This window comes from Mizuhopecten yessoensis, unplaced genomic scaffold (assembly GCF_002113885.1).
Source record: "Mizuhopecten yessoensis strain PY_sf001 unplaced genomic scaffold, ASM211388v2 scaffold5989, whole genome shotgun sequence".
Lineage (NCBI taxonomy): Eukaryota > Metazoa > Mollusca > Bivalvia > Pectinida > Pectinidae > Mizuhopecten > Mizuhopecten yessoensis.
In genome coordinates this window covers 598,899-615,938 of record NW_018406324.1, presented here as the reverse complement: position 1 = coordinate 615,938, position 17,040 = coordinate 598,899, and the positions used below count along the sequence as shown (strand labels likewise).

General features: G+C 37.9%; 1 protein-coding gene across 3 annotated transcripts in view; it reads left to right on the top strand.

Annotated features, from left to right (window-relative positions):
• LOC110451406 (acetylcholinesterase-like) overlaps window positions 1–17,040 on the top strand; it is a 128,962-nt gene that overhangs the window by 67,655 nt on the left and 44,267 nt on the right. For all 3 annotated transcript variants that reach the window (XM_021499405.1, XM_021499404.1, XM_021499403.1), the window contains exon 2: window positions 2,840–4,402. In XM_021499405.1, the coding sequence (XP_021355080.1) occupies window positions 2,865–4,402 (1,538 nt within the window). In that variant the 5' untranslated portion in view covers window positions 2,840–2,864. The remainder of the gene's footprint in view (window positions 1–2,839; window positions 4,403–17,040) is intronic.

Below are 17,040 nucleotides of genomic sequence, written 5' to 3'. Positions count from 1 at the left end.
TCCAAATGCGTTGCAGTCATACATAAAATATTGAATTAATTTGTAATATTTTCAATATATTCTAATCTATTCCTTATACTTCTAACATTCAAATGAAATAGAGATAATTCATTTACTGATGGACCTGGATTAGTTTCTACATCCATGTCCAATATAAGTAATAACAACAAAATATGGCAAAAATTTATGTTTTGAAACTTTGACTGTAAGCACATCAACATGAAAGATGCAACGCTTGCTTTAACACTAGATATAAAAAGAGTTTTGTAAAATATGTGTTCATTCGAAATATAATCAGTATGAATGTGTATTACACTACGTATTTTTTTAAAACATGATCCTCCATAAGCTATATTATAAAAGCAACCGATTGAAATCCTGTGCGATATTGCTGACATATCACCGATTAACCATTATCAAAAACAATATATTGCACAGGATTCCCCCCGGGAGCGTCTAAAGAAAACATATACATGTAACAATTGTCAAAGAAAAGTACTTCTTTGTATGTACGCATGAATGACTGCACGTGCCATGTAGTCGATCTAAGGTCACGATAGGGTAAACAGAAAGAAAGTTGACAGGGGAGATAACAGAGAAGTAGTAGAAAGAAGAATTTAAAGACAAGTAGATATGGCTGATGATTCAGCAGCGGTTTCATGGTTTTAGCAATACAAAAATACGAAAAAATGGGATTTATCAATGACGATATGTATTATTGTACAATATTCACATTACCAGTGTCGATGTGTTCATTATTCGCATGCAACTTTTATAATTATCAACTAGAACAATATTTGATGTAAATGTATCTCAGTTTTGAGGAAATAAACATATGATGATGATGCCATACATGAATGTGAAGAAACACAAATAATTCATTTTGCAAATATACACACACGTACACCTATTTATACATACACTGTATAAGTTATTTATTTTCAAGTCTGATTTGCCTTTCAGTAAGGAGTAAGTACATGGACATACACGAATTTACACATACATATATGTATACATACATACAAGCAGTCAGATGTACAGCTATGCTAGGAACCCTAGGATCAGAAGCCACTAGCTAATTTTGCAGACATTTTTCCTGAGATTTTAGGTTTAGTATTTATAACGAGAACCTGAATTTTTCATGGAATAAAAAGTACAAACCGTTTTTATGTTAACATGCGTTAAGTATCACTAACTACATTATTGTATAACAACGAGAAACTAATAGCAGTACTAAAACTAAATCCTCCCTACATTACACGATAATTATTTCATGTCTAGTCTGGATATAACCCTGAGAACCGAGAGAACATATCCAAGACTTTCCACAGATCAGCCACAAACTGCCTGCTTTATCGCCTCGGGAACGTGTGAAGTTAGCGCGTTTGACATCAACGTCAACGAGACGTTTCGGGCTCGTTCGTTTACGCGTGGAACTATGTTTCTAGCGGGTAAACAGTCGAATTTATTTTATTATTCTTATCCATTTTGGGCCGCTGTTTTGCCACCTTGCAAAAGTCCTGTTAATTAAAAGAAGCCCTGCAATCTAGCATCCGATACGTCATTGGTTTATTTGAAGTTACCGTCAAACCGGATGCAGTTTTCAACATAAGATGTTGGTTGTATATTTTTATCGGTTTTTGAATCCCCCTCGTTTGGCGAGGTATCTTTTTTTCGCGATATTAGCCAGGAGAGTCGATATTCAAAGTGTCGCGACGATATAGAAAAACTGTGCTGTGGTGTGTCACAGTGCACAGGGCTGACAGGGTCGCTCTGTCATTCCCCTAACCATTACTATTACACATGTAAAGCACAGGATGGCGAGGACCACAAATTCTACATCAGCATTGGTAATCAGGGGCCACGCAAAGGAAAACTTGGATGGAATATATAGGGACATTTTTTTTTTATTTATGCATTTATTAACTTGTATGAATAATCATTTCCCCCCTTTTTTAGAATGTTTAAGTTTGAAGTTATTCAGATATAAATTATTCAATTGATCAATTTGAATTTCTTTTTATTTTTATTTTTATTTTCTGCTGGAAACCTTTGGTTGCCTCTTTAGATTGTGTAATCTGTCTAAATTATATTTGGAATAGAACAACATCAGACAAAAGAAAACCTGAAAGAATCCTGACTCAGGGTGACAATGGCATTACCGCCTCATTTAGACCCTGAAACGGCTCCAAAACTACGAATTAACTTTGTATGCATAAAGTCAACTAATGGAGATTTATGTGATCATAATAGTTTAAGTCAGTGCGCCAATGTGAACGGCTGTTTCAAACAATAATTTTGTAACCGAGACGTATGCGCTTATAAAAATATAATGGTAGGTGTACAGTGTCGGTATGGATAGAAATCGTTCTTTGTCTGCCGTTTACTGTCTACCGACACTCGCATTGCCTATCATTTTAAATACGACAACGTGCGCGCTAATATAGGGTTAGTGGCATGTTTATCACAAGACAGGCCCAAGGCTGCACATACACCAGAAATATGCCGAAACAGCATTTATTACACTGTTTCGGATTTGTTCCCTCTGGCTAATCAAAAGTTGTTCGATAAAATGATGCATTTTGCTTCGTAACGCAATTTTAATAGGATACAATCGTTTGACATCGAGTTCATAAATGAATTTTAGTAACGTTCCCACCTTCCGGAGTGATTTTCACACCGAAGATATCAAAGTACCTTTTTGATATCAACGAAGATATGTTTTAGTGAAATAGATTTGGTTTCGTTTCACCGTAATAGATATTTATAAAATGGTGATTTTCACAACACATCGCTGATTTTTTTTTATATATTCACGAACTGTGTTTTGTCTTTTCAGGCACAACGACATACACACTGATGTCATGGAAAAAGCATCATCCATATCTGTGCTGACGTCATTGGTGTATGTGTTGGTGTCCTTGCCCTATGCGTTGACCCAGAGCCTGGTCGTGGAGACCGACAAGGGACTTGTGAAGGGAAAGCGCATACAGGTGCACCATGGGAAACAGGTGGATGTATTTTACGGAATACCTTACGCCAAGCCTCCGATAGGGAGGTATCGTTTCCGTCACCCTCAGCCAAATGACCCTTGGTCTGGTGTATACAACGCCACACAGCGGCCAAACGCTTGTATGCAAGGTTTCGATGTTGTTTTTCCGGGTTTCAATGGATCTAACCAATGGAATCCTAATACGCCCCCTAGTGAGGACTGCTTATACCTCAATGTTTGGCGCCCAGTTAGCAAAACACAAGATCCTAAACCTAAGGCGGTGATGGTATGGATCTACGGTGGATCCTTCCTCAGTGGTTCCTCTTCCCTAGACGTTTACGACGCGAAATACCTCGCGGCGGAAGAAGACGTAGTCGTTGTATCTATGCAATACAGAGTGGGCTCCCTTGGTTTCTTGTCTTTTGATCATCTTGACGCGCCTGGTAACGCTGGCGTCATGGATCAGTCAATGGCGTTAGACTGGGTCCAAAGGAACGTGCACCATTTTGGCGGAAGTACGTACAATATCACACTGTTTGGAGAAAGCTCGGGTGCCGCGAGTATTGGCATGCATCTTTTGTCACCTTTAAGTCGGGGCAAGTTCGACAGGGCTATCTTACAGAGTGGAGGACCAACGGCACCCTGGGCCACGCTTACCCAGAAGGAGTCTACAAGGAGGAGTCACGTGTTCGCAGGGGGAATGAACTGCACGCGCAACAGTATTCCGGAAATGCTGTTGTGTCTGCGTAATCGACCGGCAGTTGATTTCCCCACGAATGAGTACGATCCAGATATCGTCAGGGGGATTTCACAATTCCCGTTCGTACCAATAATAGACGGAGTATTCTTAACAGAATCCCCAGAAAACTCATTCAGACGTCAAAATTTTAAGAAAGTACCAATATTAGTTGGATCTAATTCGAACGAAGGAACGTGGCTTCTACCGTATTATAATATAAACTTGTTTAGTTTAAAACAGGAAAGTACTCTTAAACGACGACAATTTGTCATGGCAGTAGACGATATGTTCACTCACTACCCTCAATTTCCGATGAAAATCAATTCGTTTGGAAAAGACGCCATTTTATTTCAATATACACCGTGGAAGGACCCCAATAGCAAATCAATGAATAGAGATCGAATTGAACAGGCAATAGGCGACCTGAACTTCATATGTCCCGTGGTGGAGCTAGCACAGAATTATGCCATGGCGAATATGAGTGTGTACTATTACGAGTTTGCTCACCGATCTTCAAGACATTTCTGGCCTAACTGGATGGGAGTGATGCACGGAGATGAGATATTTTTCACGTTTGGTGACCCACTTACCAATCATAAAAACTACAGTAATCTAGAAAAACGATTGGCAAGAAAGATGATGAAATACTGGGCAAACTTCGCTAAGTCTGGGTAAGTATTATCAAACACAAGTTCTTACAACTCCCTCGGTATTGTTAAATATTTTTTTAATTTTAGGAAACGATATTTTACCTTGATTGAAGAAATAAGCCGCCTGTTGACACAGTGTTTGTACTGTCAGCTATACACAGCATAGCTATAGGAAATAAGCCGCCTGTTGACACAGCGTTTGACAATCCAGCTATACATAGCCTAGGTATAAGAAATTAGATGCCTGTTGACACACTGATTGACTATCCAGCTATACAAAGTCTGGGTATAAGAAATAAGCTGCCAGTTGACACAGTGTTGACTATCAAGCTATACATAGCGTAGGTATAAGAAATAAGCCAACTGTTGACACAGTGTTGTCTATCAAGCTATACATAGCCTAGATATAAGAAATAAGCTGCATGTTGACACAGTGATAGACTCTCCAGCTTTACATAGGCTAGATATAAGAAATAAGTCGCCTGTTGACACAGTGTTGACTATCAAGCTATACATAGCCTAGATATAAGAAATAAGTCTGGATATTCAAGACCGTCCACAGATCAGCCACAAACTGCCTGCTTTATCGCCTCGGGAACGTGTGAAGTTAGCGCGACTATCCGTCCATGTAATACGTTGATTTGACATGAACGTCAACGAGACGCTTCGGGCTCGTTCGTTTACGCGTGGAACTATGTTTCTAGCGGGAAAACAGTCGAATTTATTTCATTATTCTTATCAATTTTGGGCCGCTATTTTGCAACCTTGCAAAAGTCCTGTTAATCAAAAGAAGTCCTGCAAAATAGCATCCGATACGTCATTGGTTTATTTGAAGTAACCGTCGAACCGGATGTAGTTTTCAACATAAGATGTTGGTTGTTTATTTTTATCGGTTTTTCAATCACCCTCGTTTGGTGACCCTGCAGGTAGGGCGTAAGAATTGTACCTGCTGCCCCCAATTGCATGATCGTTAGAGGCGACTAAATTTGGGACCTTATCTCTTCTCTCCTTTCCAAATAACTTTCTTCCTCCTAATGTCTCCCTTGACAATGCCTCACTTTTGGCCATTTGTTGAGCGTTCGCCCCTGTGAGGAAGGCTTTGGGTTCTGTCCCCTGGCCGAGACATACCAAAGTCTTTAAAAATGGTAGTTTATACTCCTGCTTAACGCTCAGCAAATTAGGAGTGGGACGACTGGTTCGCCCGTTGTCAGTATAATGTGACCGGGTGGGGCGTCCTGCTGGGTGTCTTCGGCAGTATGTTTCAGTGGGGTAGCACTATAAAGTCGGCATCAGTTCCGCGCTATCACAAGGAGACAAACACGAACATATCGCAGCCTCCCAAAATACACACACATACACTACACGCATGCATCTTGCACACAGGAAAGGCCGTCCTTAAATTACCTTAGCTGTTAATAGGACGTTAAACAAATCAAACAAACAAACAAACCCTCGTTTGGCGAGGTATCAGTTTTTTCGAGATATTAGCGAGAAGAGTCGATATTCAAAGTGTCGCGACGATATATAAAAACTGTGCTGTGGTGTGTCACAGTGCACAGGTTTGATAGGGTCGCTCTGTCATTCCCCTAACCATTACTATTACACATGTAAAGCACAGGATGGCCAGGACCACAAATTCTACCTTAGCATTGGTAATTAGGGGCCACGCAAAGGAAAACTGGGATGGAATATATAGCCTAGATATAAGAAATAAGCCGCCTATTGACACAATGTTGACTATCCAGCTATACGTAGCCTAGATATGCCATTACTTAACATGCCCAAAGACTTTCACCCTCTCGTCTCTCTTACTTAATCTGTTAAACTTATATGTCGATTTATTTTCTTTTGATTTACCTGGTAAGCTTGAGATTGCTATTTTTGTATAAAGACTTTATATTGATTGACTTTGGATGAGGAGTCAGTCGGGAATTATGTCTAAGTACAAGAACGTAATATAGGGCATCGTACAGAAAACATTACCATGTATTCAAATATACTATACACTATTGATACTACAATAAATGCTCATTAACAATTAAAAGGATAAGACCCATTAACATAAAGATAAGTAAATAATTGTCAATGTTACAATAATAATGCACCCGTTAGCATTACAACAAAATATAAAGAGGATTAACATTACAATAAGGTAAACACCATTAATATACATGTAGCAATAAGCAAACACCCATTAACATTATAATTGTAAATCAGTTACTGACGTATTCGCGAGAAATGGATTCCACTGAATATATGTTTTTGATTAAATACTGGTAACATCTTTGATCGCTCTAACTACTCTGTTCGCAAATTTACGCGAAGTTTCAGTGACCTCCAATAGAAGTACAATGACAAAGTATTACTCACTTCGGTTGGTTTAGATTAAACACTTTAAATGGAACGGATTGCATTTTATAATGTTTTACAATCTGGCTTTATAAATAACTCAATCATATGCATGTATTTTTGTTTGGATTAGAGAAAAAATGAAATAATAATCGGAGAAGATAGAATAGGATGAGTGTAAATATACAGAAAATTGTGGAGAGTATTAAAAATAATCATTTCCCAATATACGTCACTGATGACGTCATTAGAGGGACACGTGGCGCCGCCTGAACATTCGGTTGCCAAGAAACCCCACGTGCAAGCATTCGTTTAAATAAAAATAAAACATGTGGCCAGAAATGTTTTTATAAAATCTTTGAAAAAAAATGTTCTCATACTGACATTCAGTCAACTTTTGATTTTACAAGTGTGTATATATACATTTGAAGTTTACTTATAGACGTAAGGTATACAATTGTGTAGAAATGCATCCTAGCTATAATTACAAACTTAAAAACAAAATATTAAAAATCGACCAACTGACGACAGCTGATGTAAACAAAGTTAATAATAGATTTCATACAAAATTCGGTTTCGTGAAAATGAACACTTAAAACTACACATGGAAGAGATGTTTAATTAAAGAAGCTATAGTACTGCGTCCTAGTTTTATGGCTTAAACATAAATACTTGTAAACATTTTACAACAAGAATACGGCAAAAGTTAGTGTACATTATGGACACCCTCTCCAAAACAAAATTCCCAAGTCTGAAGAAGCATCCTCATACCAGTAAGTAGAAACACCAACAGTAGACTTTGTGTTCGCGAAAAGTATACTGTAAATACTCGCGCTTTTGGTGTTGAGCAAATTAGCGCGAATAATATATACACGCGATTATTTATCTATAGATCATATACGTCATAGCTCTATAAAATATATACTTTTCAGACCTGTTGCCAAAGCAAATTTCTTTAATACCGCGATCGGTTTTAACGCAAACATTTCAACACACGAAATATTTCTACTTTTACAGTTTTAACAGTTTACGTCTATGATAAGGGGTCTTAACAGGCAAGAATATCTAATAGTAATTAGTATTTCGTAAATATCAGGATGATGAAAACACAGAAGTCGTTAGATAAACGTGTCGGATGAGGAGTTCAAGGACACCGACTTAGATGGAAAAATGATAGCGCTGCGGTAGGCATAGACCAGCAAACCTCTTCATAGGATTGATGTTAAAAGTTAAAAGAATGCAATTTCTTTGTGCAGGCAACTGTCAAACGTGTGTTAGATGTATTACGATGTTCAAAACAGCAGATGTACAATTAACATCGTGTTAAACACTCTTTAAATACTTATGTCAAAAGATTCGGTAAAATCAACAGTCGACAGATGAATTAACAGAGGAGCATACAGGCCATCAGGTCCGTCTGTCAGGTTCTAGAACGTTCATTCATTTATGGGAATTCCTTTACCTGTTAAATATCAACTTTATTTCTTTCACAATAATTATGAAACAAGTTATTATAACTTATATTACTCACTCTGGTGTGCACGGATATAAGCGCTGAGAGGGTCTTCATGTGGGTGGAAACCGGAGTTCCCAAAAAAAAAACTACATCGTCGGGCAGGTGACCCCATACTTTTCACGTCCGATCGGGGTGTCGAATCCCGGCCGACTTGGTGAAAGGCGCGTTCGTTAACCACTGCGCCACCCAACCACCGATTCCTTAACTTCAGTTTTTCCTTTGGAAAGAATTGTTTGGGTTATAGAATACTATAAAATACTGGCGATGAAGAATTAATGCTCGTTCTAAACATTTCTTTATTATCAAGACTTCTATCATCGGAACAGCGTTAGTCTGGGAAATGGACATTCAAACACGAACAGATCATTGACCCAGTGAGCAACGTTGATTTACCAATTGGGATTTGAGAGTCATGAAACATTATCTTCAAGAACAGCATGAATTTATTTAGAGCTATTTTATTTCGACTGTTCGATAGGCGTAATTGTCCTTCAAGAGAAACACAGGTTTGACTTAAATATCACCCTTGAGAGAAGCAAACTGTTACAAGTATTGGCAGGAAGACTTCGCTCGAGGGCGTCACAATTCGAGCAGTATTTATTTATTTATTTATTTGTTCAATTATGTGCACATTGCTTGTTAAATGTATGAAAGTGATTGCAAGCCTTTGTTGTTTGTTTTCACAATTATAACCATTACTATTATCCATATGTTGTAAAGCGCCTTAGAGTAATTTTACAAACTATATAGGGCGCTATATAAATGTTGTATATTATATTATTATTATTGTTATTATTATTGACTTAAACAACACCATTGAGAGCATTCGGGCAGTGCTGACTGAAACGGCACCTTGAGAGCAACCTTATTGAGCAGTGCTGGCTGAAACAGCACCTTGAGAGCAACCTTATTTGGGCAGTGCTGGTTGAAACGGCATTTTGAGAGCAACCTTCTGGAGCAGTGATGGCTAAAACGGCACCTTGAGAGCAACCTTTTTCTGAGCAGTGCTGGCTGAAATGGCACCTTGAGAGCAACCTTATTTGGGCAGTGCTGGCTGAAACGGCACTTTGAGAGCAACCTTATTGAGCAGTGATGACTAAACGGCACCTTGAGAGCAACCTTATTTGAGCAGTGCTGGCTGAAACAGCACCTTGAGAGCAACCTTATTTGGGCAGTGCTTGCTGAAACGGCACCTTGAGAACAACCTTATTTCGGCAGTGCTGGCTGAAACGACACCTTGAGAGGAACATTATTTGAGCAGTGCTGGCTGAAACGGCACCTTGAGAGCAGCCTTATTTGGGCAGTGCTGACTGAAACGGCACCTTGAGAGCAACCTTATTTGAGCAGTGCTGACTGAAACGGCACCTTGAGAGCAACCTTATTTGAGCAGTGCTGGCTGAAACGGCACTTTGAGAGCAACCTTATTGAGCAGTGATGGCAGAAACGGCACCTTGAGAGCAACCTTATTTGGGCAGTGCTGGCTGAAACGACACCTTGAGAGAAACATTATTTGAGCAGTGCTGGCTGAAACGGCACCTTGAGAGCAACCTTATTTGAGCAGTGCTGACTGAAACGGCACCTTGAGAGCAACCTTATTTGGGCAGTGCTGGCTAAAACATCTTTCTTGTGTGCAACATAATTTGAGGGGCGATGACAAAAACATCATTCTTGTGAACAGGAGTAGTTTCCTTGAGAATAACATAGATTCGAATATAATGATAGTTTACAACCCTAAAGTATACTACATGTGATTATATCAAGTAGGACCATTTTAGGTAATTGCATTTGATAACCAGTTTTAGTGCCTTTACAATCCTATATGCTGTAACCTCAAATATAAGATACTCCGAATAATGCTTAGCGATGTTAAAACAGCAACTGAACTATAACTCAGGACAACTTGAGCACGTGTATGCAAACTGAATCATGGCTTTTGCAATTTTGTGGGGAAAAAATTAACGGGAAAAAGTTTTACTTTTGTGGGAAAGGTCAGGCATTGAAGGCGTGTGCTCGTTTTTCCGTGTAAATAGAAGAATTATGTGAGATCGATCTTTAAATCTTTTCAAACGCCTCACAAGTTTTTAATACTGTAGGATTACTTAACAAACAATCATAACCGTCACGTGTTAAATTACATATCAAGCCATTACAATCACTGGGATCCATGTCACGTGTAAAATAACGTAACAAGCCATAATAATCACTGTGATCCCTGTCACGTGTTAGATTACGTAACAAGCCGTTATACTCACTGTGATCCCTGTCACGTGTTAGATTACGTAACAAGCCATCATAACCACCGGGATCCCTGTCACGTGTAAGATAACTAAACAAGCGATTATAATCACTGTGATCCCTGTCACGTGTTAGATTACGTAACAAGCCAGCATAACCACTGGGATCCCTGTCACGTGTAAGATTACGTATAACGCCATTATAATCTCTGGGATCCCTGTCACGTGTTACATTACGTAACACGCCATTATAATCCCTGGAATTCCTGTCACTTGTGAAATTTCGTAAGAAACTAACTCAATGATTGGATCACTGGCACCCGGTGTTTACAATAGTACGCACAGGCCAAACATGTCGCTTTATATCGCCGCCACTGGTGGATTGGCTAGGGATAAATGTCATTAGTATGTGCAAACTCCTCTGATGAACCTAGATGATACTAGAAAAGACAATGGCACACAGAGAGACTAATTTGTATAATTATTGCCAAAAAAGCATAAATGTCAGGTTTGTTAGCCAAGGATTTTATCAAAACGTGTATATAGATAGTTTTAGCGTACGGCTACCGTATTATAAAGCAAAAACGTATTACCTTTGTAATATACTCATTATGACGTCAGAGTAAGACAATAGAAATAATTGCATGACATTTTGACGTCACATTGAGGATAATACACAAACTGGTGACATTGAGACTTGATAATGGTCACAAAAAAAATAATATGCACGTAAATTCAAGCTAATATGATTAAACGAATAAGTAGTATGTTTGTTAATATTTAATATATAGGGCTTATGTTGGATAAGTTTATATTCAAAATAAGACATATGTTGGATAAGTTTATATTTAAGATAAGATCTATGTTGATTAAGTTTATAGCGAATATATATAGGATCTTACATGAGTTTCCATTTCTAATGAAATTTATGAAACCAGTCTAAGATTTTTTTCAATTAAGCGAGCCTCTGGCGAGCTAAAATGAAAAATCCGTGACGAGTTTCATAATTTTTATATGAAATGAAAACGAGTGTAAGATCCTTTTTATCACATAGTAAAGATTTGTGGCATTTATTCGTGTAAAACGACGATTTTCATTCAACCTTGAATTGTAAAAAAGCCGCCAATTTGACTACAGTGCGTAATTCTGTGACGTCATGTACTTGTCCTAGGCGTGACGTCACAATTGAAATAATTGAAACTTAAAACCAATCACAGGGCTGATAGGTCATATTACATCGGTTAATAATCACTGAATAACACAGAACATAATGTGATAAATATACATATTTATTTTGCACTATTTGCTTGACAATATATATTAAAATAAGACTTTACGAACTCTTTTAATGATCTAATTTGAAATCGACACTTATTTAATATCTTTTACACATGTACATGTGTGAGTATATGTTTATTACAAAAACACATTTTTTCTATACTCATTAGTCTTTCACCCCTTTCCTACCGTTTGACCTTGTACCATCACGTGTTGATGAGCCGTAAGGATAAAGAAATGACATATATCTAGTCTTTAGGTATTTTAAAATATGGTTTATATAGTTTTCGCTTTTTTCGCTCTCCGTTATAGGGGAAATTTCTCAGCACAGCGAACAATTGTAAACAGATTAATATGCATAGTAATTAAATATGAATGGTGGATTAAACAATGGGCGAAAACTGATTTTACCGTCGAAGGGCGAAAATTTGACCGGGCGAATAGATCAATACGTTGTCGTCTGAAAGCGTCTATGAAGATGTGACGTGGGAATGTGAAAGCGCGCTAGTCGTATTGGAGCACGGAAATATCGTCATTTGAGTTGCTAATGAAGAGGATAAGTTGATGATTAGTGATCAAATCTAACAATATAAGAAAGGTACAACTGCTCATCCTTGCTTAGCAGAACGTCAACAATTCAGCATATTTCAAGCTACACTTTTGTATGAACTTACGTTCTCGTAAAAGCTATTACCATATGAAGTTTTAGATCACATGTGATAGGGCTACTTTAGTGTGCTGAATTATGAACTTTGAATATCCGTCGGTCGGGACTGGCAAATCTACTTTAAATGCACAATTATGTCCAATGATTCCCATCTGATTTACAATGGGGTCGTCTCGTTGTATGATGTTATTTTAGCCTTTATAACGATGTCTATCTTAACGCCGATATGTTAGAAGTTCAGTACAGCTAGTAAATATGTAAGTGGTTATGTACAGTTAATTAAAATTTAGTATATATCAACACTATGTTAACCTTTGACCTATTGTGTGAGATGTACCTGAAGTACGATCGGTCATTGTAAGCGAGACTACAGTCTATATCTTACATGTAGCTATAACTAGTCTGACCTCATTGAAAGTCTTAAAAGCACATTAATAATACTAATAATAATAATTCGAGGTTCTTCTATACCGCTTTATCACAACCTAGTTCGCAGGTCGTCTCAAAGCGGTTCACAAATTATTACCGCGGTTAAAACTTCTAATAGCTTCTGAAAAAGAGAAACAATCATTTCATTAGCTGCATGTTGCGAGTTAAAATTAGCTGACAATCAACATAATTTGGACAGACCGCGGGGTCGTGGTACGAACCCTGTGCTAATGGAGCCATCTGTGTTCGTCCCTGCTATGCTTATTGTATACCTCTTGCTGTAACGAACAGTAATGGTGAGACAAAACCTACAACCGCCGCCGTTACAATTACCCCCTACGGCAGTGTAAATGCACCATTTAATGTGCTTTTAAATTTTAATACAGAGAGATTATGTTTGTGACATTTTAATGAACCATATGAATAACCTGACTCGACTTTTGATTACCGCGGGTGTTCCTGCTCGTCAGCCTCGCTACACAGTACCCAATCTCACGGGCTGTGACTACACGGCAGAGATAGACAGCGCATATGCTAGACCGATCTGTTTCACAAGTAATTAGTTTATACATACATGGCGGAGGGATCACTAGCTCAGGGGTTATATAGCGATAGAACGCGGATGATGTTGGTAGCCTGAGATTGTTTGTATCATATTAGGTTTCAGAAGTCCTATTACTTATACTTAATAATCATTTGTAATGTTCGTTGTTTACTAATCCTTACCGATTTAGAATAAAAAAGTTGTATAAGTCGTAATAAATATTCTTGTTTTTCACTGTGAATCACAAAACATACAAATATCTAAGATTGACTTTCCAGAGCGTTCACCTTTCTCCGGGTTATTTCTGACCTATATCTTCTATCTATATAGCATTGACTGTCTTGAAACTGTCTTTTTTATTTTTCTCATATGTTATAGATACTTTTGATTGTGTATTTAAGAGTGTAGTGTATGATTTAGCTGGTATTCCTATACTACTATTTACAAACTATCACCCTTATTGATTGGGGGATCAGTGACCCAGGATCCTACTGATCAAAACAATGGTATAAAGCAATACCTCATCACAGTATACAGCAATGCCTCAGCACAGTTTACAGCAATACCTCAAAACAGTATACATCAATACCTCAACACAGTATACATCATTACCCCAACACAGTATACAGCAATACCTCGACACTGTATACAGCAATACCTCAACACAGTATACAGCAATACATCAACACATTATACAGCAATACCTCAACACAGTATACAGCAATACCACAACACAGTATACAGCAATTCCTCAACACAGTATACAGCAATACCTCAACACAGTATACAGCAATACATCAACACATTATACAGCAATACCTCAACACAGTATACAGCAATACCACAACACAGTATACAGCAATTCCTCAACACAGTATACAGCAATACCTCAACACAGTATACAGCAATACATCAACACATTATACAGCAATACCTCAACACAGTATACAGCAATACCACAACACAGTATACAGCAATTCCTCAACACAGTATACAGCAATACCTCAACACAGTATACAGCAATACATCAACACATTATACAGCAATACCTCAACACAGTATACAGCAATACCACAACACAGTATACAGCAATTCCTCAACACAGTATACAGCAATACCTCAACACAGTATACAGCAATACATCAACACATTATACAGCAATACCTCAACACAGTATACAGCAATACCACAACACAGTATACAGCAATTCCTCAACACAGTATACAGCAATACCACAACACAGTATACAGCAATACATCAACACATTATACAGCAATACCTCAACACAGTTTACAGCAATACCTCAAAACAGTATACATCAATACCTCAACACAGTATACATCATTACCCCAACACAGTATACAGCAATACCTCGACACTGTATACAGCAATACCTCAACACAGTATACAGCCATACTTTAACACTGTATACAGCAATACCTCAACACAGTATACAGCAATACCTCTACACAGTATACAGCAATACCTCAACACAGTATACAACAATACCTCAACACAGTATACAGCAATACCTCAACACAGTATACAGCAATACCTCAACACTGTATACAGCAAAACCACAACACAGTATATAGCAATACCTCAACACATTATACAGCCGAACCTCCCCACAGTATACAGCAATAACTCATCACAGTATACAGCTTTACCTCAACACAGCATACAGCAATACCTCAACACTGTATACAGCAAAACCACAACACAGTATATAGCAATACCTCAACGCATTATACAGCCATACCTTCCCACAGTATACAGCAATAACTCATCACAGCATACAGCAAAACCACAACACAGTATACCGCAATACCTCAACACAGTATACAGCAATACCTTCACACAGTATACAGCAATACCACAACACAGCATACAGCAAAACCTCAACACTGTATGCAGCAATACCTCGACACAGTATACAGCAATATATCAACACTGTATACAGCAATACCTCAACACAGTATACCGCAATACCTCAACACAGTATACAGCAATACCTCAACACAGTATACCGCAATACCTCAACACAGTTTACAGCAATATCACAACACAGTATACCACAATACCTCAACACAGTATACAGACATGCCTTAACACATTATACAGCAATACCTCATCACAGTATACAGCTATACCTCAACACAGCATACAGCAATACCTCAACACTGTGTACAACAATACCTCAACAAATTATGCAGCAATACCTCAACACAGAATACAGCAATACCTCAACACTGTATACAGCAAAACCACAACACAGTATATAGCAATACCTCAACGCATTATACAGCCATACCTTCCCACAGTATACAGCAATAACTCATCACAGCATACAGCAAAACCACAACACAGTATACCGCAATACCTCAACACAGTATACAGCAATACCTTCACACAGTATACAGCAATACCACAACACAGCATACAGCAAAACCTCAACACTGTATGCAGCAATACCTCGACACAGTATACAGCAAAACCACAACACAGTATACTGCAATACCTCAACACAGTAAACAGCCATACCTCATCACAGTATACAGCTATACCTCAACACAGTATACAGCTATACCTCAACACAGCATACAGCTATACCTCAACACTGTATACAGCAAAACCACAACACAGTATACAGCAATACATCAACACAGTATACAGCAATACCTTCACACAGTATACAGCAATACCACAACACAGCATACAGCAAAACCTTTACACTGTAAGCAGCAATACCTCGACACAGAATACAGCAATATATCAACACTGTTTACAGCAAAACCTTAAGACAGTATACAGCAATATCACAACACAGTATACAGCAATAACTCAACACAGTATACAGACATGCCTTTATACATTATACAGCAATACCTCATCACAGTATACAACAATACCACAACACATTATACAGCCATACCTACACAGTATACAGCAATACCTCAACACATTATGCAGCAAAACCTCATCACAGTATACAGCAATACCTAAACACAGTATACAATAATACCTCAACACATTATACAGCAATACCTCAACACAGTTTACAGCATCGAATCAAATATTGGTTGTGTTACAGGTATAGTTCAACAGGTATTTTACTATTAAACTAGTACTTCATGTAATAATGTCGGAATGAGTGTCCATCCTAATCATCACATTCCGAAATCATGTATTAACCTAACGAACTGATTAACAGAAGTGGGTAACCTACTAAATTCCTATTGCATTCATGAGACTATGGTTGCAATACAGTTTTGATAGATTCATATAAGTCAAGTACAATGGTAATGTAAGTATACTGTAATATTTACTGGCGTTCTAGGTTGGCTTTTTTGCGTTTTTGGGTGTGGTGGTAAAAGGACATTGCGAGATACAACTCGTACATGGTATAAAACTTAATCTAATTAAAAAAAACCTTTCCTTATCAGATCAACAACGACTTATACAGAGTCATGTGCTTAGGAATTTGAACTTATTTACATAATAAAATTGATCTTTTTCATCTGTAGTTTGGTTGTCTGTGAATTAATCCATGTACAATTTCAAATTCCAAGGAAATTGAAAAGCGACTTGAGTTTGGCAGTTATCATGTTTTCGAAAATGTGGTGTAAAGGTCAATCATAC